Source organism: Halichoerus grypus, chromosome 3 (genome assembly GCF_964656455.1).
Source record: "Halichoerus grypus chromosome 3, mHalGry1.hap1.1, whole genome shotgun sequence".
Taxonomy (NCBI): domain Eukaryota; kingdom Metazoa; phylum Chordata; class Mammalia; order Carnivora; family Phocidae; genus Halichoerus; species Halichoerus grypus.
In genome coordinates, this window is record NC_135714.1 from 44,438,028 (window position 1) to 44,461,312 (window position 23,285).

Consider the following 23,285-nt stretch of genomic DNA (forward strand, 5'->3'; position numbering starts at 1 on the left):
AAGTCTATGTTATCCCCAGAACAATAATAATATTTTCCCTATTTTACAGTCGGGAAAACTGGGACTCTGGTAACTAACTTGCTCACAGTCAGACATCTAGGGTCGCAGAGCCAGGAACTGAGCCTGGGCATTCTCACCGCTTACACGTCCTTTGGCCTTATTGCTGACTGTTCCTGAACTGGAGCTCACAGTGCAGCCAAGAGGGTTTCATCAAAAGTGCTTTGCACTTGTTCTTTTTTCTTCTGTGCCTTTCCTCATATTCGCTTCTCTGCTAGAATTTTACTCAGACCCAACCCCAGGTTCTCCTAAATCATCTTTCAAGATCCTTTTCAAATACAATTCCTCTATGAAGTACTCTCCAGCAGCAAAGAGAAGCCGTCTCTCTCCCCACTCTCCTTCAAAGGACTCCCTAAGGCTTCTAGTTGGTACTTTACCACCCTATAGACCTCTTACTCTCTTCCACAGATCGTCACTCAGCTCCGCCTCGTAGGAAGAGGGTGCTGCTTCGCCAGCAGCGGTAGCCCCAGAAAAGCAGGCTGCTTTGAGCCGAAACTATCTGGTGAACCCCTTCTCAACCCCCTCCCAGGGTCCGACACTTCGTTCCTTCAGACAAGTTTCAGGTAAGGTGTATCGATTCTATCTATCCACGCAAATTTCTAGCGAACACCGCTAAGATTACGATCTCCGACACAGACTCAGGGATAAGGGCGTTTCCGACTCCAAACCGCTTAGCAACCACCGGCTTCCTCCTCCGCTTGTCCACCTCCGAAATCCTCTTCCGGGGCAGAGGTCGGCCCGCCCCTCCCGCGTCTCCTCCAAGATGGCGAGCGGCGGCGGCGGGGGGGTTTCGGTGCCTGCGCTCTGGAGTGAAGTGAACCGTTATGGCCAGAACGGTGACTTCACGCGCGCTCTTAAGACCGTCAACAAGAGTAAGTGTCGGGGCGGGCGTTGGGGCGGGCCCAGGCCGCAGAGAGGACGCGGCCTCCTTCCGGCGCGCGCGACCACCTCCGAGTAGACGCGGGGATCGGAGATCGCCGCCCGCGGCTCGGGGGCCCGAACGCCCGATGGGCCTGGGTTGCAGCCCCTCTGCTCCACCCGATCAACCCAAGGTCCTGGGTTGCTTAGAGCCACGTGTACTTCTCTCTTTATCCGCCGCGGGGTAGCGAGCGTGGAATTTAAAGAGACCGCAGCTCCATGCGTCTCTTTCAAACTGTTTTCTTATCCGACTCCTCCGTTTTTGCTCCTTAATTCGGAAATATCTCACATCACCACCTTTTCTCCTTCCCTTTAGAGGAGTGATCAAGGCAGTGTTGCTGAGGGAGCTTTTTCTGCCGCATCGGAGGGAGGAATCTGCTAGGGACACGTAGTTTAGAAGCTGGTGCTGACAAGGTGGAAGCTGTACAGACTCCGGAGAGGGAAAAGGGCTGGATATGGATGTTAGGCCTGTCAGTCTCATAGATAAAATCTCTCTCCAGTGTCATTAGATCAGAAAATGTGTGTGTGAAAGCACATTTGAAATAACATTTGAAATTACGTCGGAAGAAAAGTTTGGCCTGGTTTTTTTTGTTTTTCGGTTTGGGGGGGCTTTTTGCCCCGTAACTGATAAATCTTGAGTCAACTGCCTTTGGTGTGAGGTTTACTCATTATACTCATTTATCCTTTACTATGTAATTGTAATAGGGCCATGCTTTTGTTTTGTTTTGTTTTTTAATGCTCTCTGTCATGGTAAATTCTTTATTGAAGATGCAGCCTGTACTTGGTAGATTTGAAAAGTGATTACCAAGACAGGGTTTGGCTGTTTAAAGCAGTAACATACAAAGTATGTCAGTAGCATACAGGATTATGTAATTTTCAATGTCCTATTGTTAATGTAAAAAGAAGTGATTATGCCACAGTGCACTTTTGGTAATTTCAGACATTAAGGAAAATAGCTGATTAGAGTTAATTTTATTCTTAAACTTGTTTTGAATTAACTTTAGCTTTTGGCTAAACCTGCAACCAGTACTATTCAGTAGCAGTATAATAAGTATTTGCAGGAATTCTTTAATCATTTTTTTTTTTCAGTTTGTTGATCAATACATATTTTCTTAATTGGTAAAAATTTATATGATTCTTACACAGAATTGGGTTCCTAATGTTACCCAGGGGCAGGGGGAGTGATTGTGGTCATTTTTACACTGAACAGCTGTTTAGCTTTCAAACTTTGCCACCTGAGTCTTTCCTTGTCCTCTTTTGTTCGGTCGTCTTAGGTGAGAAGGGAAATATTGAATGGTTTTTGGAAATACTGCCAGCAAAATAAGTTGCATTTGTATACTTTACAGCTTATAGATTTTTCTAAAGTATTCTCATTTAATCTTCTTTATAACTTTCATACTAGTTTTGCAGATCAGAAAACTGACATTTTGCTGTGAAATGATTTGCCCATGACCTCAAGACACTAATGACAAGCTTGTACTCAAACCTAAGTCATTTGCTTCCAAATTCTACATGAACTTTTTTCTTTCTTGGTGAACTAATGAAATATGTAGGATGTAGCATGTGTCCTAAGGTGAAAAAGCTGGAGGAGATAGCTCCTTTCTCCTTTATTTCATTATTTAAAAATTTATTTTTGCTACAAGCATCTTGGGAATCTATCTCATTGGAAATCTTACTAAATTATAACTGTCCTTTTGCCACTTCTTAAGTTAAAAATGAAGATCGGTCATTTTTTTTTTTTAAATGTTTCAACTGATTGTTCCTGCAATAAAATTGGAAACATAGCTTCTTGAAGCAGGGGGTGGGAAAATTTAGTAAAAATGTGAGAAGGGAATGGATTTTAACATTTTTTCCTAAAATTGTTCTCTAGTACTGCAGATCAACAAGGATGACGTAACTGCCCTACACTGTAAAGTGGTATGCCTTATCCAAAATGGAAGTTTCAAGGAAGCCTTGAATGTCATCAATACTCACACTAAAGTGTTAGCCAAGTAAGTGATTCAGTTAGTTTGTGCCATTATTAGAAATAATGGTTACCATAGCTATAAACATTTCCATGGGTTTTTTCTTCCTCACTATTCAGTGATTTTTTTACCTTTTTTGCTTAGCAATAGTATTTCTGAAACTGGAAGGAGCAATAGCACCTCTTTTTTTTTTTTTAAGATTTTATTTATTTACTTGACAGAAAGAGAGAGCACAAGCAGGGGGAGCAGCAGGGCAGAGGGAGAAGCAGGCTGCCCGCTGAGCAAGGAGCCTGATGTGGGCCTCGATCCCAGGACCCTGAGATCATGACCTGAGCCGAAGGCAGACGCTTAACCGACTGAGCCACCCAGGCGCCCAGGAGCAATAGTATCTTTGTTTTTTTTCTGCCTTAGGGAACATTTTTCTTTACCTCTGTCTTCCCTTTGAACCACTAAGAAACAGGTACACTGCTGAAGGATATGGGTCATAAATGTAATGAATTCTTGGAGGACATAAGGAGAACAACTCAGAAGTTTAATTAAAGAAAAAAAAAGGCAGAGAGGGAGGAACATGTAGGGTAGGGATGTATAAGTAGAGGCCTTTAGGATGGTGTGGCAGTCTTCGCCTGACTTCCATGCCTACCTCCTTTGAGAATTGTTGAGGTGAGTATGATTTTAGGTCAAGATCATTCAGTGTCAGAGTTCTTTATCAGTCTTTAGAATATCTAGCATTTGTTGTTGTTGTTAATCTTTTTCACTTATTTCATTTCACGAAATGTGAATTTATATTCTAAATTTTTACTGTAATATGATTTTTCTTTACAGTTATGCCTAAGCCGCAAAAGAAATGTGTATTGAAATAAAGTTTTTTGCAGCATATTTACTCTTTAATGAAATACTGGCTTATAAAGTTAAAAAAAGTGTACAGTTGACCCTTGAATATCTCAGGGGTTAGGGGCACCAACCCTCCGCGTAGTCGAAAATCTGTGTATAACTTTAGACTCCTCAAAAACTGTACTCATAGCCTACTATTGACTGGAGGCCTAACAGATGACATAAACAGTTGATTAACACATATTTTTTTGTCATATGTATTATATACTATATTTTTAGAATGAAGTAGGCTAGAGGAAAGAAAATGATACTAAAATCATAAGGAAGAGAAAATACATCTAAGATGCTATACTATATTTATTGAAAAAAATCCACATATAAGTGGGCTCATGCAGTTCAAACCCATGTTCAAAGGTCAACAACTATATAGTATACTTTTTGTATAAAAAAAGGAGGATATAAGAATTTATATGTGTATTTTCCTGTATTTGCAAAAACAAACACTAGGTGAAGAAACAGTGAATAAAAGTCACTTGGAGGTAAAGGAGAGCAGGATAGATGTGAATAGCAGTGGGAGTAAAACCTCTTAGCATATACCTTTTTGGTATGGGGGCAGTTAGAGCCATATCTATTGAAAGATTGAAAGAAAGATTGGAAACTAATTTTAAAACTTCAGTAAAAATAAAGTAAAGGGGACACTACTTTCTAGTAAACATGTTTATACTAAAATTCAGTATCTTGAATTTTGGTTATTTTGTGACATAGGGAGATTTTCAAATAATTTTTTTTAGGCAAGTAGATAAAGGATATTGTCATTTGCTTGATAAATATTCTTCCTCATGGGTTATGGTTAAAACTCCAAAATGAGGGTCGCCTGAGTGGCTTAGTTGGTTAAGCATCCGCCTTCGGCTCCGGTCATGATCCCAGGGTCCTGGGATCGAGCCCCACATCGGGGAGCCTGCTTCACCCTCTCCCCTTGCCTGCCGCTCCCCCTGCTTGTGCTCTCTCCCCTTCTGTCAAATAAATGAATAAAATCTTTAAAAATAAATAAATGAAACTCCAAAATGAGTTTCAAGTGTCACGTTAATGTGATGAGTTGTCAATGTAGATAGGTAATGTTTTTATTGTTGTGTATTTATCAGTTGTTTGGTTACAAGTACTATGTTCTTTTAAGATTTTAGTTACCTTTTCTTTGCTATTCATTTGTTTTTTGAACACATTTAAAGCAGCTTTATATGGCTTATTATTTGATTAGTAGATTTAAGAAACTTCTGTAATAACCCATTTAAAATAGTGTTCAGGGGCACCTGGCTGGCTCAGTCAGTGGAGCACATGACTCTTGATCTCAGGGTTGTGAGTTTGAGTCCCATGTTGGGTGTGAAGATTACTGAAAAACAAAATCTTGAAAAAATAAAATAGTGCTCAGATTGTTTTTTTTATCTAAGACAATTAGTTATTTAGCTGATTCATGATTTCATTCTTAAATGTTTGTTTCAAAGAATATCCATGAAAGCAAGAGAGGCAAGGGAAATGGATGTAATATTATCTGCCACTTGGGAACTGATTTTCAGGCATGTTACTACACTTTGTCAGTTTCCTCATCTGTTGTTAATGGAGATTAAATGACTTAATATGGATCAGGTACTTACAGCAGTGTCTGGCATACAGTGGATGCTTTGCAGTGTTAGCTAATGATTAGATATTGGTTTTTTTCTTTTTCAGTAACTCTCTTTCCTTTGAGAAGGCATATTGTGAGTACAGGCTGAACAGGATTGAAAATGCCTTGAAGACAATAGAAAGTGCCAATCAGCAGACAGACAAATTAAAGGAGCTTTATGGACAAGTGGTAATTACTGCTTTAAAATACATGTTGACAATCATCCTGAGTGGGCATGACTGTACCTGTAGTGAGGAGCAGGGATGAGGAACCTCAGCCCATCCTGATGCTCCACAAAACTTGCCACCAAACCAATTCTTGAGGTTTGAACATATTCCCTCTTCTTGATCTTCACACAAACAGTTGCATATATAATATTCTATGAATAAATTATTTCTTCAGGGCAATTAGAAAATTAGAATTAAAAACTATCCTATGAAATTTTGACTTTTTAGTTGGAAAGATGAAGGCCAGTTTTGATGGCCTTCACAGTTTTGAAATTATATTTCTAGTTTTTAACACATTTTGTTTTAAGGTTAAAATAAAGTAAATCGTGATAAATAAGAATTTGGATGAATTTAACTAGTTTATGAATTCCCTAAAACTCTTATTCTGAAAGGGTTTGAGACATTTAATTAAGCCTACTGTAAAAATAAAGCTATTAATGATGAGAGGACAAATGTTTTAGTAGAACTAACAAAACCCTCTTAAAGATTTTTAAAATGTCAGTAAGGGCAAATAATGTAATAAATGTATTGTCTCCAAGAGATACTAAGAGTTTAATAATACATACAGGTTGGAGAAAGATTTGGACAAGTTCATGGATTGTAGGTTTATAAAGAACTTTTAAGGTAAGCTGGGCAAATTTAGGGTAAATTCCAGCATTTTGAGTTTGATGAAGGGCATCAGTCTCTGTCATATAAAGTTGACTTGACTTAATTTACCCAGAGTGGCAGTTATTGCCCTTTGAGAACAACTTGAATGAAATAAGCAGGAATTATGTTTTGTGTACTTGATTATTAACCCTATATTAGCTGGTTTCTGGGTAAAGGAAATAAAGATTTAATATAGTGAACTCTTAGAAAATATTAAGTCCTGTTGTTAACATCTAATTTTGTTCCTATTCACGGGGGCTTAACAATCATTTTGTGGGTGGGAAAATTTTTTCATTGTAAGTCAGATTTAGGTAGCAGGGTGATTTCTTTGGAAATGTTTTCTTTCAAAACCCACTTAGGCATTTCCCTAACCTCAGGAAGGAAGTAAATACAATGACTTCTATCTGAATCATGACTACAAATCTACAGTATAGTAGAGATTCATTCATTGCAAGTTTTTGAAAGTATTAGTAGCACACAGAACTAATTGAAAAATTGTAAAGGAAGAACTGTTGATTGCCCGTATCATGCTGAATAAGGTTTCCTACTTAGTGATTCAAAAAAGGGTTTGTATGATGTTTGAGACATAATACTATGTTTGTCTTCTCCTCTGATCTCTTACTTGGTGTTTGTCTCCCTAGTTATACCGGTTAGAACGCTATGATGAATGCTTAGCGGTGTATAGAGATCTTGTCCGAAACTCCCAAGATGATTATGATGAAGAGAGAAAAACAAACCTTTCAGCAGTTGTTGCAGCTCAAAGCAATTGGGAAAAAGTAGTTCCAGTGAGTATCCCTGTGTACCCACACAGCTATGAAACAATATTCCTGTCTTGTGTTTGACTGGTATTTTGCTCCATGACAGGAGAACTTGGGCCTCCAAGAAGGGACGCACGAACTATGCTACAATGCTGCATGTGCTCTGATAGGACAAGGCCAGCTGAGCCAAGCAATGAAAATCCTACAAAAAGCTGAAGGTTGGAAGTTTATTAAAATTATGTGTAATTGTAATGTGCATATAACTTAAAACAGTATTTCCAAAAATTGAATTTGATTTTTGTGAGATTTATAATTGGAAATTATTGATGCAGTGGGAATTTCTCAAAATTCATCTAGCTTTTCTCTTGGCATTTTAGCATGTCTCCCCTATTTCTGTCTAATCCCTAAGCCAGAGTACTTGTCCATTTTCATCCATACCAGACCTTATTTTTGAGGAGGTTTTTTAATAAGTTACTGTGAGTATTAAATGTAAATTGAGTTAACATCAAGCATTTACAGCAGTACATGGTATATAACATAAGCATCCAATAAATATTGGTTATCATTATTAAACTAGGGTACTCAAGTTCAGTGATAATCAGTGTGCCTTTGTGTGTACGTGCATGCATGCACATACACTGCATTTATATTGGTAACACTATTCAAGCACAGTTTTAACTCCATTTAGTATGTTTTCATATATAACATTTATATGCTTTGAAGCTTTAATTAAGAAAAAAAGAAAAATAGTCTTATTAGCTTATGTTTGGTTTCAACTCCAGAAAGATGTAGACTTTTCTTCTGCATACATATTTCCCTGGAAGCTATAAAAGTGATGCAGGGACTGCAGTGATGGGGAGGGAAAAAAGGTGAAGCAGGGTCAATTTTTAATGTTGAAGGTTAAAATAAAAGCAGAAGTTGGAGCATCACGAGAAGAAAAGTATGTTTGAGATTTATAATTTCTTGATTATACCCGGTATTGACAGTGGTGTGGGAAAAGGACATTCTTTTTTTTTTTTTTTTAAAGATTTTATTTATTTATTTGAGAGAGAGAGAGAGAATGAGAGAGCATGAGGGTGGCAGGGTCAGAGGGAGAAGCAGACTCCCCGCCGAGCAGGGAGCCCGATGTGGGACTCGATCCCGGGACTCCAGGATCATGACCTGAGCCAAAGGCAGTCGCTTAACCAACTGAGCCACCCAGGCGCCCAAAAAGGACATTCTTATACATGGAAGTTTTGAGTGTAAAAGTAATACTGACTTTGCAGTGGGCAGTTTGGTGATGTGTGGCGGATTTAAAATTTGCATACCCTTTGATCCAAGGATTTCATTTTAAGGAAATAATTAGATTAATTAATAATAATAATTAGATAAATGAGAAATTTATTGTAAGGAAATAATTAGATAAATTCATATATGTATTTTTATGAGTGCTAATTGAAGGGATGGTCATAAGAAAAAAATTAGAAACATCATGAGTTTCTGTCCTATAAGAGGATTGGCTAAGTTTTACCATGACCACAAAATAGGTTACCATGCAGGCTCCATGCCCATCGGGGAGTCTGCTTCTCTCCTCGCTCCCTCACTCCCTCCCTCTCTAAAATAAATAAATCTTAAAAAAAAAAGCCTTGATTTTAAAAAAAAATTGTAGATCTATATTTATTATAATAGAAAGATGTCCACAATATATTAAATGGGGAAGGTAGGTTTCAAAATAGTATGTAGAATATCATATCACACTTTCATTTTAAAAGCGGCTGTGCATTTGCATTTAAAAAATAGTAATGACAATGCTAATAATGGTTATCTCTTGGTGGTGGGGTTATTGTCTTTACTACTTTTTTGTCATTGATTTCTTGCAATCAACATTTGTTACATTTATATTTTTTAAATGCCCTTAAAATTTTTTTTAACCTAGAGATTACAAATGAAAGAAAAATGCCAGAGAGCTAGAATAGTCAGGGACTGATGGTATTTATGTAATGTTTATTATTATTTATGTTGATGATAATAATAAATTTCCAAATTTGCTTGTTACTAAAATTATCTTGAAATCTTCTGCCCAAGAATTTACTTCTTGCTCTTGAGAATGGTGAAAGGAATGGGAGTTACCCTGCAATATTAATTTTAAAACCATTTTTTCCCCATAGATCTTTGCCGCCGTTCATTATCAGAAGATTCTGTAAGTATTCCACTCTTATTAAACCCAAATTTTACACTTCTGACTAATATAAATTTATAGGGCGCTTCATTGTAGTATTTATTGACTTGTTGGAATAGGTGGTGATTTATTAAATAATCACAGTAAAAATCCTCTTGATCAATTATTTGATGGAGTCTTAGGCTGGGAAATTACAATACTAGAATTTTTATATGCCATATATATTTTATTTTAAATTTATATTAATATAAATTCATTCTCTTATTTTAGATGCAAGGCTCAGATCTTTGAATATGGGTCCTTTCATAGGAATCCCATGCATATTTCTTAAATGAACCACAAATAATCCAACAGTCATGATTTCCAATTGTCTTAAAGACAGTTATGAAGTAGTTTCATTACAGAATCCTTACAGTTGTTAGCCTTTTCACCAATCTTTTATTGTTTTCTGGCGCTCATCTACACAGTAATTTGCTTTTGGAATCACCTTTATCAAATTCCTAAATTTTAACAAACTGATTCTAAGGGAAGTTTTCTGAAAATGATATGTTGTCTTTAAGATTGTGTACCTTTTGAATGTTTGGAATACTTGATAAATATGGAGATCGATTTGGAAAATTTACAAGGGAAAAAAAGTTTCTTTTTCTTCTTAGGATGGGACTGAGGAAGACCCACAGGCAGAACTGGCCATCATTCATGGGCAGATGGCCTATATTCTGCAGCTTCAGGGTTGTACAGAGGAGGCGTTGCAGCTTTACAATCAAATAATAAAACTAAAGTAAGTTTATTTTAAATGAAGTGTCTTTTATAGGGGGTGAAGTCTCTTTTTAAAGGTTTGTTTCTTTTTGACTGTTGCTTATTGTTCACAGGCCAACAGATGTGGGATTGCTAGCTGTGATTGCAAACAACATCATTACTATTAACAAGGTATGGGATATACATTGCTTTCTTACACTTATATTTTACATTGAAAACATTACCTTAGCTTTATCCCAGGTTAACTTCTTTTTTCCATGACACAGTCCAGTTGTAGCAAAATCACAATCACAGTTTAACTTTCATAATGATGATTCTGCAAGCTATATTCAGGTAATAGAACTTTTTTGCAGTTACAGTCTCTGGACTGTCTTACCCTTTTCCCAGTTTATAATAATGTGGAGAATCTATATATTGAAAAATAAATTGTTTTGATTTTATACTAAGCATGTGCATGTTTTATGTGTCATTTTCATCTAGTGAGTCTGAGTACAAGTTTTCTGTGTGTAATTCTTTTCTTTCCAGTGGTTTTTATTTTGGGGGAAGGGAGACATGCCCACCCTCAAAGCCACATGTAAAATATTACAAGTATGAATATAAACAATCCTAAAGACTACTGTACTAGTAAAATTAACCACCATTTAGAACATTGTTTTAATAGAAGTACATTTCAGATTTGAAATGGAAATCAGTAGAAAATAAGAAAAGTAACATTTGATTTCTTTTGATAAACTGTGTGATTTTTCAAGTGCCATTGTATTTCATATTCACAATTATAGTTTTATTTTTTTTAATTAATTTATTTTTTAATATTTTATTTGACAGAGACACAGCGAGAGAGGGAACACAAGCAGGGGGAGTGGGAGAGGGAGAAGCAGGCTTCCTGTGGAGCAGGGAGTCCGCTGCGGGGCTCGATCCCAGGACCCCAGGATCATGACCTGAGCCGAAGGCAGACGCTTAACGACTGAGCCACTCAGGCACCCCCACAATTATATTTTTAGGTGGCAGTACTTGCCGCCAATTTGTAGGAATATAATCTGAGGCTGAAAGGAGTTAAGTAATTTGTATAAGGTCACAGCCTGTTAGAGGTAGAACTTGGATTCAGATTCCAATCACTTGACTCCAGAGTCCTTCATGGTACTTCCTTCCTCCAATAGCAGAAATTCAGAGGGTCTCCAGAGCTGAGATAATAGCACTAGAAAGAGTAGTAGTTATAGGATGTTGTAGGCCTTTGGCATGGTTTAGGTTTTCAAAAATTGATTCTGGCATTTGAATCTTAGCAGCATTATATACTTGCCTGTGTTTGTGAATTATTTGAAGTGCCGGTGAGGATAAATTCTTTTTACCTGATATGGGAAGGAGAGTGTGTAAAACACTAGATATCTTTTTTTTTTTAAGATTTTATTTATTTATTTGACAGAGAGAGACAGTGAGAGAGGGAACACAAGCAGGGGGAGTGGGAGAGGGAGAAACAGGCTTCCCGCGGAGCAGGGAGCCCGATGCGGGGCTCGATTCCAGGATCCTGGGATCAGGACCTGAACCGAAGGCAGACGCTTAACGACTGAGCCTTCCAGGCACCCAATGCTAGATATCTTAATCTTGTTGTCATTATATACCAAACTTTTTTTTTAAGATTTTTTTTTTTTAATTTATTTATTTGAGAGAGATCACAGAGGGAGAGGGAGAAGCAGATTCGACACTACTCGACGCTGAGCAGGGAGCCCGATGGGAGGCTGCATCCTAGGACCCTGAGATCATGACCGGAGCTGGAGGCAGATGCTTAACTACTGAGCCACCCAGGCACCTCTATTTTTTAAAGATTTTTTTAAAATTTATTTGAGAGAGTGAGAGCAAGAGAGATCACAGAGGGAGAGGAATAGTCAACAGACTTTTTATTCAAAATAGTGCTGGATTCAATAGATAATGCAAAAGAAATATGAAACTCGGTGGTAATAATGATATCATTTAAAAGTCTCATTCTGGTATTGAAAAAAATTGTGCATGTTTAAATTTTTTACTTTTTAACTGCAGTATTGGTGAAAGAAAAGATCTCTGACCTGGCAAATTTGTAGCTGACCCTTGAAAAAGAGGGTTACGGTTTGAGGGTTAAACAACAGCATAAGCAAGTGAACATATGGAGAAATACTTATGACTTATGGGAAGAAAGAGAAAACAGAAGTTAAGAGGATACATACATGCTAGTTAAAAATTTTTAAAAGTTTAGATTGAATGGTACCAAGGTATGGAAGGCCTTGAAAATCAATTTTTTTTTTAATTTTTATTTATTAGAGAGCACAAGAGGGGGTAGGGTCAGAGGGAGAAGCAGACTCCCCGCTGAGCAGGGAGCCCGATGCGGGACTCGATCCCGGGACTCCGGGATCATGACCTGAGCCGAAGGCAATTGCTTAACCTACTGAGCCACCCAGGCACCTGAAAATCAAATTTTTGAGTAAGTGCCATGATAGCAAAGTTTAAGTGGCATGCAAGATGAATTGAAGTATTAAAATAGTACAGAGGAGAACCAACTAGAAATCTGGTTTCTTAAGAATTGATTTATGTGAGGGGTGCCTAGGTGGCTCAGTTGGTTAAGTGTCTGCCTTTGGCTCAGGTCATGGTCTTGGGGTCCTGGGATCGAGTCCTGCATTGGGCTCCCTGCTCAGCGGGGAGTCTGCTGCTCCCTCTCCCTCTGCCCTTCTCCACAGCTCGTGCTCTCTCTCTCTCAAGTAAATAAAATCTTAAAAAAAAAAAAAGGATTTATATAAAAGTTTTTTGCTGTACATTAATTTTACTTTGGTTTGAAGCTTCACACTCAGAAAAAGTATTTATTTTAGATTTCTTCTTTGTTTTCTTTTACTCTTCAAACTAGTAGAAGACCTGGTTTAAAAAACATAGGGTATTGGGGCGCCTGGGTGGCTCAGTCTTTAGCGTCTGCCTTTAGCTCAGGTCATGATCCCAGGGTTCTGGGATCGAGCCCCGCATTGGGCTCCCTGCTCAGCGGGAAGCCTGCTTCTCTCCCACTCCCCCTGCTTGTGTTCCCTCTTTCGCTGTGTCTCTCTCTGTCAAATAAGTAAATAGAATCTTAAAAAAAAACAAAAACAAAAACATAGGGTATCACTTATTTGCAGATATTTATTTACAGAGCTAGAATACTGTGCACACAGTAGGTATTCAGATGCTCAGTTTGTCCTCAAGATGCATGTAATTTAATTGTCTTCCTAGAAAGGTATGTGACATTCTGTAATTCTTAACAGGACTTTTTTAAGGCAGATAACATTGTGTTTGCTGCACACAGAAGTTTGAGAATTTGAGCTTCTTTGAGCTACTGCCTAGGTGAGAAGGACCTTAGGGAAAAGAAAAACAGTAGCTGTGTTACATTGGCATTTTTTTGCTAGAAATGCTTTCAAAAGAGGTGTGAATCTATTTCTGAATTTTATTGATTTGCTTACATAATGACTGTTTCAAAGAGGAAAGAATTACTTTCCTCATTTGTCATCTAAATTCTAAAGGGCATAGTGTGTAGATTCCAGATTTCTTTGTATCTTTGTAGTCCTGATTTCCACTGTAAGATTTGTTCTGTCAGTAAGTACTTTTCTTCAAAAAGCTCAAAACAAGCAGTTAATAGTGGAAGGATAAATCAAAAGAAAACCAAGAACCCAAGACAAATTTATATGCATCTTAGGGGTTTAAACAACATAACCAGGCAGATGTATTATCTTCCAAGCTCTCTTGTGTATAAAATAACTAAATGGAAGAGGAATAAAGCCTTGAAGTGTTAAAAGATTAAAGTCTGAGATTGCTGTTAATGGCAAATGAACTTTTCTTTTTCAGGACCAAAATGTCTTTGACTCCAAGAAGAAGGTGAAATTAACCAATGCAGAAGGAGTAGAGTTTAAGCTTTCTAAGAAACAGCTGCAAGCTATAGAATTTAACAAAGCTTTACTTGCTATGTACACAAACCAGGTAGGTAACAAATCTCTCATTGCTCTGGCTAAACCTTTTGGAGTATGGCATATGAGGCATAATGGGTGTAACAGTTCAATCTCTGTATATTTTTTGTCTTATACCAATGTATTTTTCAGAATGTCATATATCATAGATTTTGTTAAACAAGTAATTTGCTCAATTCTTTGTAAAGGTCTACAGCTGCCTTTTAAGAGGACGAGAACACTATTCACATTTGTAAATGAGATACTGTTCTCATTATCTTATTTCTAATGTCTCTGAATTAAAGTAGCAATCATCAAAGATGTCAACTGGAATTATAGGTTTAAGATCTGTCTTTCATTTTAGTTTGTGCATAATTATAAATGCTAAGGAGGTCCATTCTAATATGCATTAATTCTAAAGATTTCATACTTTTCCATAGCAGAGGTGTTCAGTGGGAAAGTGAGAATCAGTAACATTTTTATTATTTAGAACTGAGCTAAGTTATTCTTGAATACTTTAGCAAGAAATACCTATACATTTTGTTGCTTTTAAGCAAAGGGTGATACTTGTATTTTCATTTTTTAAACAAAACTCTGAAATTTAAGCGTCCAAATTAATATTTAGAACTAGTCCTTTCATGGGGCACCTGGGTGGCTCAGTGGGTTACACGTCCAACTCTTTTTTCTTTTTTAAAGATTTTTATTTATTTATTTATTTGACAGACAGCGAGAGAAGGAACACAAGCCAGGGGAGTGGGAGAGGGGTGAAGCAGGCTTCCCACCGAGCAGGGAGCCCGATGCGGGGCTCGATCCCAGGACCCTGGGATCATGACCTGAGCTGAAGGCAGATGCTTAACAACTGAGCCACCCAGGCGCCCCTACACGTCCAACTCTTGATTTTGGCTCAAGTCATAATCTCAGGGTTGTGAGATTGAGCCCATGTTGGGTGTCGGGCTCTAAGCTGGTCGTGGAGCCTGCTTAAGATTCTCTCTGTCCTTCTGCCCCCCCCATCCAAAGAAATAGTCCTTTCCTAAATGCTTTTGTAACTCATAGCTTAAATTGAGTAAATGGAAATCTTTTCTTACAGGAGAAAATTGAAAATAGATACTGTAAACCAGTTCTTTTACCCTAGATAGTTCTTCACTATTGTCTTTCAGCTGAGTTCCTTCCCCTTCCACCCCTTCCTTTTCTTTTTGGTTATTCACTTAATGTTTAATTGCATTAACCAGCTTATTTTTGTGGGGGGAAATACTGTTTTTTAGGCAGAACAGTGCCGCAAAATATCTGCCAGTTTACAGTCCCAAAGTCCTGAGCATCTCCTGCCTATATTAATCCAAGCTGCCCAGCTCTGCCGTGAAAAGCAGCACACAAAAGCAATAGAACTGCTTCAGGTAAAGAAATTGAGTTTTTAATGAGGTGTCATGTAGTTGCATCCTTTTTTCATTTTTATTAGAATAGCCTACAAACTTGTAAGTAAAGTGGGAAAACTAATAGGTAACATACCAGTAGACAAAATCCAGAGTGTCACTTTAGTTAATTCTTGAGCTACAGCTTTGTTTTATGTACATTTGCATTATGGGGCATCAGTCTGGCTCAGTTGGTTGAGTGTTGGACTCTTGATCTCAGTTCAGGTCTTGATATCAGGGTGATGAGTTCAGGCCCCGTGTTGGGCTCCACGCTGGGCCGGGAGCCTACTTTATTTATTTATTTTTTTAAATATTTTATTTATTTGACAGAGAGAGACAGCCAGCCAGAGAGGGAACACAAGCAGGGGGAGTGGGAGAGGGAGAAGCAGGCCCCCCACAGAGCAGGGAGCCAGATGCAGGCTTCATCCCAGGACCCTGGGATCGACCTGAGCTGAAGGCAGACGCTTAAGGACAGAGCCACCCAGGCGCCCCCTGGGAGCCTACTTTAAAAAAAAAAAAAATAAAGTTTGCATTAGTAAATGTTTACCATAAACCTGAAGAATGGTTTTCATTTGGAGATCAATTTAGGATGAGTTAAAGGTTTGTTTTAGGCTTATAATGCCAGAATATGCTTAACCTCTTTTTTCAATAATGTATTTTCCAATGAGTCCCAGTCCAAAACCTCAAACAATTACAGAGATACTAACTTGGTTTTTATCATCCTAAATCAGCTGTTAGATTACATGTTTGAAATTCCTGAGGGTACAGTACCCTGGAAAGTTGAACAGGGTGAAGTTAGGACCATCCTGAAGGGCAGAATTGCCTAGCAGGGATCCTCAGTAAGGAGACAGCATCTATTTGAGTATCTTATTTAAACAAACAAAACTATGTAGTAATCTTAATTATTATTTCTCTATTAGTGATTTCCTGGAACTTGATATTATTACACTTTCAGAGCATAATTTTATTATATTTTTATTTTATTTTATTTTTTAAGATTTTATTTATTTGACAGAGAGAGACAGCCAGAGAGGGAACACAAGCAGGGGGGAGTGGGAGAGGGAGAAGCAGACTCCCCGCTGAGCAGCGAGTCCGATGTGGGCTCCATCCCAGGATCCTGGGATCATGATCTGAGCTGAAGGCAGATACTTAACCGACTGAGCCACCCAGGTGCCCCTCAGAGCATAATTTTAAAACAAAATGGGAATCAAATTTTTTCCAGAATTAAAATTTTGACCTGAAACCAGAACTTTAATATTTTAAAACTGGATTTTAAATTCTGTGTAGAAGTGATAATTGAACTGTGTGTGGTTAGTTGTGTAAATTGTGATTTTTTTTTTTTTTCCTCCAACTGAAAACATTTTAGGAGTTTTCAGATCAGCATCCAGAAAATGCAGCTGAAATTAAGCTGACCATGGCACAGCTGAAGATTTCCCAAGGTATTAATAATTATTTCATCATGATTAAAATATTTTAATGGAAACATGGTTGAAATGTTTCTGAAGTAGTTGTGAGCTATGTGGTTTTAAAAATTTTGCAAAAAAATTTTTTTGCATAATGATGAAGCATAATTATTACTGTTTCAAACAGCCTTTTTTTCAGGTTATTCTTAAATTTTTAGAATGATTCTCAATCTATGCCTTGAAAGTGGGTAGAAGCAAAGGATTCCTATGTTTCAAAAGACCATACTTAAATTTCCTGGGTATGTCATATGTAGAAATGCTTATATCTGTCACTTGCTAGTATTTGCATGAAAGAAGGGTTACTTTGCGTTTAGCTTTCTTAACTTAACCCTTTATCCTTTGTTTATAGTTTATGACCCATATCTTTGGGGGAAAAGAGGCAAGGAAATTTAATGAAAACTGACATTTTTGAATCCTACAGAAAACTGCTAGTGGTTTTTGGCCATGATTTGAACTGGCCTTAAGTGATTATCTAGAGCTTTTGGTAACCATTATTTACATGTAGCTATTTTAACTTTAAAATAAAATGAAATTTGTTAAAAGTCAGTTCCTCCCTTGTGCTAGCCACATAGAAACTTCATAACCACATGAGGCTAGTTGAACAGCATAGATAAAGACATTTCCATCATAGGAAGTTGTATTTCTGGTGTAGACCATGCATTCTCAACATGGGGGTGGGGATCATTCGTTTGGTGGGTGGCCAAAAAAATTACAGATATTATGGCCAAAATGAAAATTTCATGGGTAATGATCAGGATACTTGATAATTAGAGAAAAAAAAAAGTCTTACGAGATTTCTTAGTGTTTAGTAACAAAAGCAAGGTTGAGAAACATTATTGGTTTTGGGGTACCTGGTTGGCTTAGTTGGTAGAGCATGCGACTCTTGATCTCAGGGTCATGAGTTTGAGCCTCAGAGCTCCACATTGGGGGTAAAGATTACCTAAAAAAAGAAAAAAAGAAACATTGTTGGTCTCCCATAATATTACCCATTCTCACATTTCCTTATCTTCTTCTCTTATTTCTTACTCCTTTTCCCACTTCTGCTTTTTCTTGCTCTTCCCTTATTTTCTTTTCTTATCCAGTTTTTAGTTTATTTTTGAGAGGAGTATTTATCCTACTAAAATTACTAAGAAAGAGCTGTCATTGGTTTCTATTTTGCTTTTAAAGACTTTGGAAGGTTACATTATTGATGTTTACAATGACTAGAAAATGGGTATTTTGACACTGTAGGAAATTTTCCATTGCACTCATATCTGCAGTAACATGTTTTAAAGTCTTTAAGGGTAGGATGTCCTTTAAGTTACAGTCTGAAAATGGAGAAAGACTGGGTGGGAGTTGGGAGACTTCTTTTCTGGTAGAATCTCTGCCATTAACTTTCTTTGTGGGTGTAAGCAAGGTATATTGTTTCTTGGGACCATTATCCCAAAGATCCCAAAGCTTGAGTATTTGGAGATACTACAAAATAGGACTTAAATTTCTTATTGTTGTTGTTTTTTAATAATATGTTTTCTTCAGTGTGATGATGATGTTTTTAATCTCTCAAGGTAATATATCTAAAGCATGTCTAATATTGAGAAGCATAGAAGAGTTAAAGCATAAGCCAGGCATGGTGAGTTTATAACTAAAATATTATAAAACTGAAAAAGTAGCGGAATTATAGTCTATTGGTATGTTTGATGTTTCTTTGTATTTAATTTCTGTTTATTCATAATGTAGGAGTAGTAGTTAAAATAAGTTACTGGTCTGCATTTAATGTCATTTTGTTTTCTGCTGTGCATTGGTTTATTATTTAGGCAAATATGCCAGGCACTATTTAAGCCTTACATTATCACTAAAAGCCAACCTTAAATAACCTAAAACCTGTATAGGGAATTTCTTAGCCTAATTTATTTTATCATGTCTTCAATGTGATATTTTGAGTTAAAAAAATTTAGTGATAGTGGCCAATAAATTTAGTTTTTAGTTCTGTGATGATTCAGTCATCACAGATTTAGATCACCGATATAGCTGTGAAAGCATCTATTTCAAAGTAGAGGCTAATGCTGTCATTGGTGGTATGTACATTTATTGAACAGGGACTTTTATTCATGTCTGTATCCTCTAACACAGCTTGTTTACAGTTGGCACTCAGTAAATGTATATTGGTAATGTATTATGGTAATGCTTTCTCCTTTGAAGATTCATATTTTCAAGACTGGACTACAATTACTCTGTATTAGAATCGAATATAAATTTCTAAAATTTCATATCTGGCCTTCTATTACCTTTCAAGAAATTTGTCCACTTCATCATTGTTGAACTTACTGGCATAAAAGTTGTTCAGGTATTTCCTATTTATCCCTTTAATATCTGTAGACCATCTCTCATTCCTGATACTGGTTATTCAGGTCTTCTTTTTTGTTTTCTGATCAATTTAGCCAGAGGTTCATCAGTTTTATTGATTTTCTTAAAGATCCAGTTTCTTGGGGCGCCTGGGTGGCTCAGTCGTTAGGCGTCTGCCTTCAGCTCAGGTCATGATCCCAGGGTTCTGGGATCTAGCCCTGCATTGGGCTCCCTGCTTGGCAGGAAGCCTGCTTCTCCTTCTCCCACTCCCCCTGCTTGTGTTCCTGTTCTCACTCTGTTTCTCTCTGTCAAATAAATAAATAAAATCTTAAAAAAAAAAAAAAGACCCAGTTTCTTGTTTCTGTTTCCTTTCTGTCCTCATCTCATGTTGCTTCTCCTATTCTCACTCTACTCTAGCGACATGGGTCTCCTTGCTGTCCCTCCAGCACACTAGGCAAGCTTTTCACTGGCCTTTTGTAGCTCAGGCCAGATAGAACTTATCATGGGAGTTTAGCCACGCTGGTGTGTACCTCACTATCACACGTTAGATGTCCCAGCAGTGTTTTATTATATAAACTAATTTTTAAGCACTATTCTCAACTATTATGCTTGCTACGCACTAGTAACAAACTGTGAACTGGCACTAGTTTAAGAGGAAAGTTATATTTTATAGATAACTACCTTTGTATTTGGGAACCACTGTTGTATATGGTATTTCTAGTTATTATGGTCTAGAAAGATAATTTTTTGTTTTAAAGATTTTATGTGTTTGACAGAGACACAGCGAGAGAGGGAACACAAGCAGGGGGAGTGGGAGAGGGAGAAGCAGGCTTCCCGTGGAGCGGGGAGCCCGACATGGGACTCAATCCCAGAACCCTGGGATGACCTGAGCCGAAGGCAGATGCTTAACGGCTGAGCCACCCAGGCACCCCAGAAAGATAATAATTTTTATGATGAATTTGGTACTGGCAGAGAGCCTAACAACTTTTATTTGCTGTTTTCTAATTTTTTCATTTTCAAAAAGCTTATTCTGGGAGAGAAGGGGGAATTTTACTCATTAATTTATACTTTCGGCTGGGTAGGTATCTGCATTAGTGACTATGTACAGCCATGAGGAGGATATTGATAGTGCCATTGAGGTCTTCACGCAAGCTATCCAGTGGTATCAAAACCATCAGGTAAGTAAATGGAGTAAATTGTATGAGGACATGTTTTTATGTAAAAATAAAAAGCTGCAGTAGTGAACTCAAGTTATGAGAATTGAAATATTCCAAGTCACTATTTAAAGAATGGAATACTGTTAGACTGTCAAATTAATTTTTTTAAGTATACCAGATCCAAATAAAGCTATTGGAAATAAGAATTATTTCAGAATGAAAAAAAAAAAAAAAAGCTCAGTTATGGTTTTGGAGGCCTTTTTGGTTCGTTGTGTGTATTTGTGTATAATCTCAAAAAATAATACGTGAGTGCATATGGGAGTGCTCATCTTTAGTGGCTGGAGAGCTCATGGTAGTAAGTGGTGAAACAATAAATATGTGCAATAATTGTGTCTCATGTTTTCCTGGAATAGGAACATCTTCATTTTTTTCCAGTATAAGTCTCTGCATAGGCAGTATCCAACTTATAAATATACATGCACACAGGTGGCATTTATACCGTTGGTACTAAAGGCAGTAGAGGGATATCCGTGTTCTGGGAAATACTGTGTTTGAGAACTGTGGTGACATATCTTTAAGATCTGATTATGAGGAAATATTTCTAGTTATAGGCAATCTTAAAAAAGATAGGTTGTGATCCAGATTCGATCCAGATTCATATATTGGTCATCACTTGTATAATTTGTCTACCTCCCTCCCTGTATGTTTGTGTGATTTTTGTTGTTGTTGTTTCATGTATTCAATAAAACTTTGAGGAATTTAATAGATAGGTCTATCTTAAAGGTCTAATGAATGTAGTAACTTCACAAACATGGTAGATATCTAGCTTAAAACTTTTTTTCCTTTTTTTTTTGAACCTGTAGCCCAAATCTTCTGCTCATTTGTCGTTGATAAGAGAAGCTGCAAACTTCAAACTCAAATATGGGCGGAAGAAAGAGGCAATTAGTGACCTAGAACAGCTATGGAAGTAAGTTCTGAAAGCTGGAGATGTAAAAATGCAAATTTTATTGCTGTTATTTGATACAAGAAGGTTATTTTGCTTGTTTATTTGTTCCATTTTCAAACTGTACACTAACTGTTCACTAACTTTTTTTTTTTTTTTAGACAAAATCCAAAAGATATCCACACCCTGGCGCAGCTTATTTCTGCTTACTCACTTGTAGATCCCGAGAAGGCAAAAGCGTATCCTTTTGACCTTTTGATTATTGTTCCAGACAGCTCCCAAGTAGCGTGCTAGATACCTTCCAATACCTATTTTGACCATGGCTTTTTCTGTTGTAAATTTCAACAAACAAACAGAATACTCTTCTAACTAGTAAAAGCAAAAATGAGAATTTATTGGTCAACATGAGTGAAAATATAGTAATAGATCCGACTTGGGGTACAATTTGATCCAGAAGCAGAAATGAAGTCAAGATGCAGCTTATATCTCTTCAGGTTCAAGTCCAGCAGCAAAAGAAAAAGTGTATTTTATTTGGGTAGTTGTGAAAGATTCTGAAATGTCATTCTCATTGAAATGTCTTAGATCACATGCCTAACAGTTACTGAAGATAAGAGATTCAGTGCCCTGATTGGCTAAGTTTGGATCATGTGCTACTGTAGTCAGGGTATGCTCCCAAACCCAAGGTGGAGTCGTGGATGCTGAGCAGCCACAAGTCAAAACCTTTGTAGTGAGCAAATCTATGTTTGATAGTTGTTTTGGAATAGAGATTTTATTAAGCCCCATCTTGAAGTACAGCACTGAGTTAAGGAATAGATGATTAGATTATGACCTCTTTTATTTTTTCAGGATATATAATATATAAATGACCTTATAATCTGATTTGTTACTATTATTATTTTTTAAGATTTTATTATTTGAGAGAGAGATAGCACAAGTGGGGGTGAGGGGCAGGGGGAGAAGCAGACTCCCTGCTGAGCAGGGAGCCCAATACAGGGCTCAATCCTGGAACTCTGGGATCACGACCTGAACTGAAGGCAGATGCTTAACTGACTGAGCCACGCAGGCGCCCCTAATTTGTTATTCTATAGAAGATTTAAGAACATTTTTTTACTTTTGAGAAAGGACATAAAAAAAAAGACTTTTTCTTTTGGCAGACATATATATGTGTATATATTGTGTTCCTGAACTCCTGTTCAATCCCAGCCTTAGTAAACATCTGCCCTCATCAGATAGTATGTCTCTAAAAGTAGATGTTGAGGCTCTTGAAAATTCTCCTGGTGCTACTTACATTCGGAAAAAGGGTGGAAAAGTTGCTGGAGATAGTCAACCAAAGGAGCAAGGGTAATGTTTTCATTGTAACATTCTCTAATGTGGACTTTAAATTACATAAGGAATGAAAAATACATTCTCTGAAAATTCCTCATGAATAAAGTTTAAGTCCCCCTTGTTTCTTTTTCCTTTCTTTTTTGCTATGCCCAGTTCTTAGTCCTTGTCCTGTTTACCACCTCCCCCCATCACACCCCCAAATTAACCTTTGGTGTTGAGTGTATATCCTTCAGGATCTTCTTTGTGTTTACACACAGAAGTGATTTAGAAATATTTTCCTTGGATTTATTTATTTATTTATTCATTTATTCATTTTTTACAGAAGGGGATTATATTGTACTTAACTGTTTTCCAGCTTGCTTTCATTTACTAAGTTGTGGAGATTTCTCCATATTCTTTTTTTTTTTTTTGAAGATTTTATTTATTTCTTAGAGCACAAGTGGGGGTGAGGGGTGGAGGGAGAAGCAGACTCCCTGCTGAGCAGGGAGCCCAATGAGGGGCTCAGTCCTAGGACCCTGAGATCATGACCTGAGCCTAAGTCAGACGCTTAATCAGCTGAGCCACCCAGGCTCCCCTTCTCCATATTCTTAGTATAGACATATTTCATTCCTTTTATGCATAGTATTCCATTAGCTGGTTGTCCCCTACTTTATTTACCTGTAAATGTTTTATGTATATTTAGTACTTAATTCTATACTGAGTTCAAATGAGGTTTATTTTGCTGATTTGGAGGAAAGATTAGCTAGCTTCATTAACTTATAAGAAGTC

At 37.2% G+C, this 23,285-nt stretch overlaps 1 protein-coding gene across 1 annotated transcript in view; it reads left to right on the forward strand.

The window, feature by feature from the left end:
- The first annotated feature begins 769 nt into the window (after positions 1 to 769).
- Positions 770 to 23,285, forward strand: part of SRP72 (signal recognition particle 72) — a 31,195-nt gene continuing 8,679 nt past the window's right edge. The window contains exons 1-16 of the mRNA XM_036120754.2: positions 770 to 929; positions 2,846 to 2,966; positions 5,493 to 5,616; positions 6,944 to 7,087; positions 7,167 to 7,278; positions 9,208 to 9,239; positions 9,872 to 9,996; positions 10,088 to 10,145; positions 13,803 to 13,934; positions 15,163 to 15,291; positions 16,673 to 16,745; positions 18,314 to 18,378; positions 20,174 to 20,269; positions 21,112 to 21,215; positions 21,353 to 21,430; positions 22,395 to 22,532. Of these exons, the coding sequence (XP_035976647.1) occupies positions 821 to 929; positions 2,846 to 2,966; positions 5,493 to 5,616; positions 6,944 to 7,087; positions 7,167 to 7,278; positions 9,208 to 9,239; positions 9,872 to 9,996; positions 10,088 to 10,145; positions 13,803 to 13,934; positions 15,163 to 15,291; positions 16,673 to 16,745; positions 18,314 to 18,378; positions 20,174 to 20,269; positions 21,112 to 21,215; positions 21,353 to 21,430; positions 22,395 to 22,532 (1,640 nt within the window). The 5' untranslated portion in view covers positions 770 to 820. The remainder of the gene's footprint in view (positions 930 to 2,845; positions 2,967 to 5,492; positions 5,617 to 6,943; positions 7,088 to 7,166; positions 7,279 to 9,207; positions 9,240 to 9,871; positions 9,997 to 10,087; positions 10,146 to 13,802; positions 13,935 to 15,162; positions 15,292 to 16,672; positions 16,746 to 18,313; positions 18,379 to 20,173; positions 20,270 to 21,111; positions 21,216 to 21,352; positions 21,431 to 22,394; positions 22,533 to 23,285) is intronic.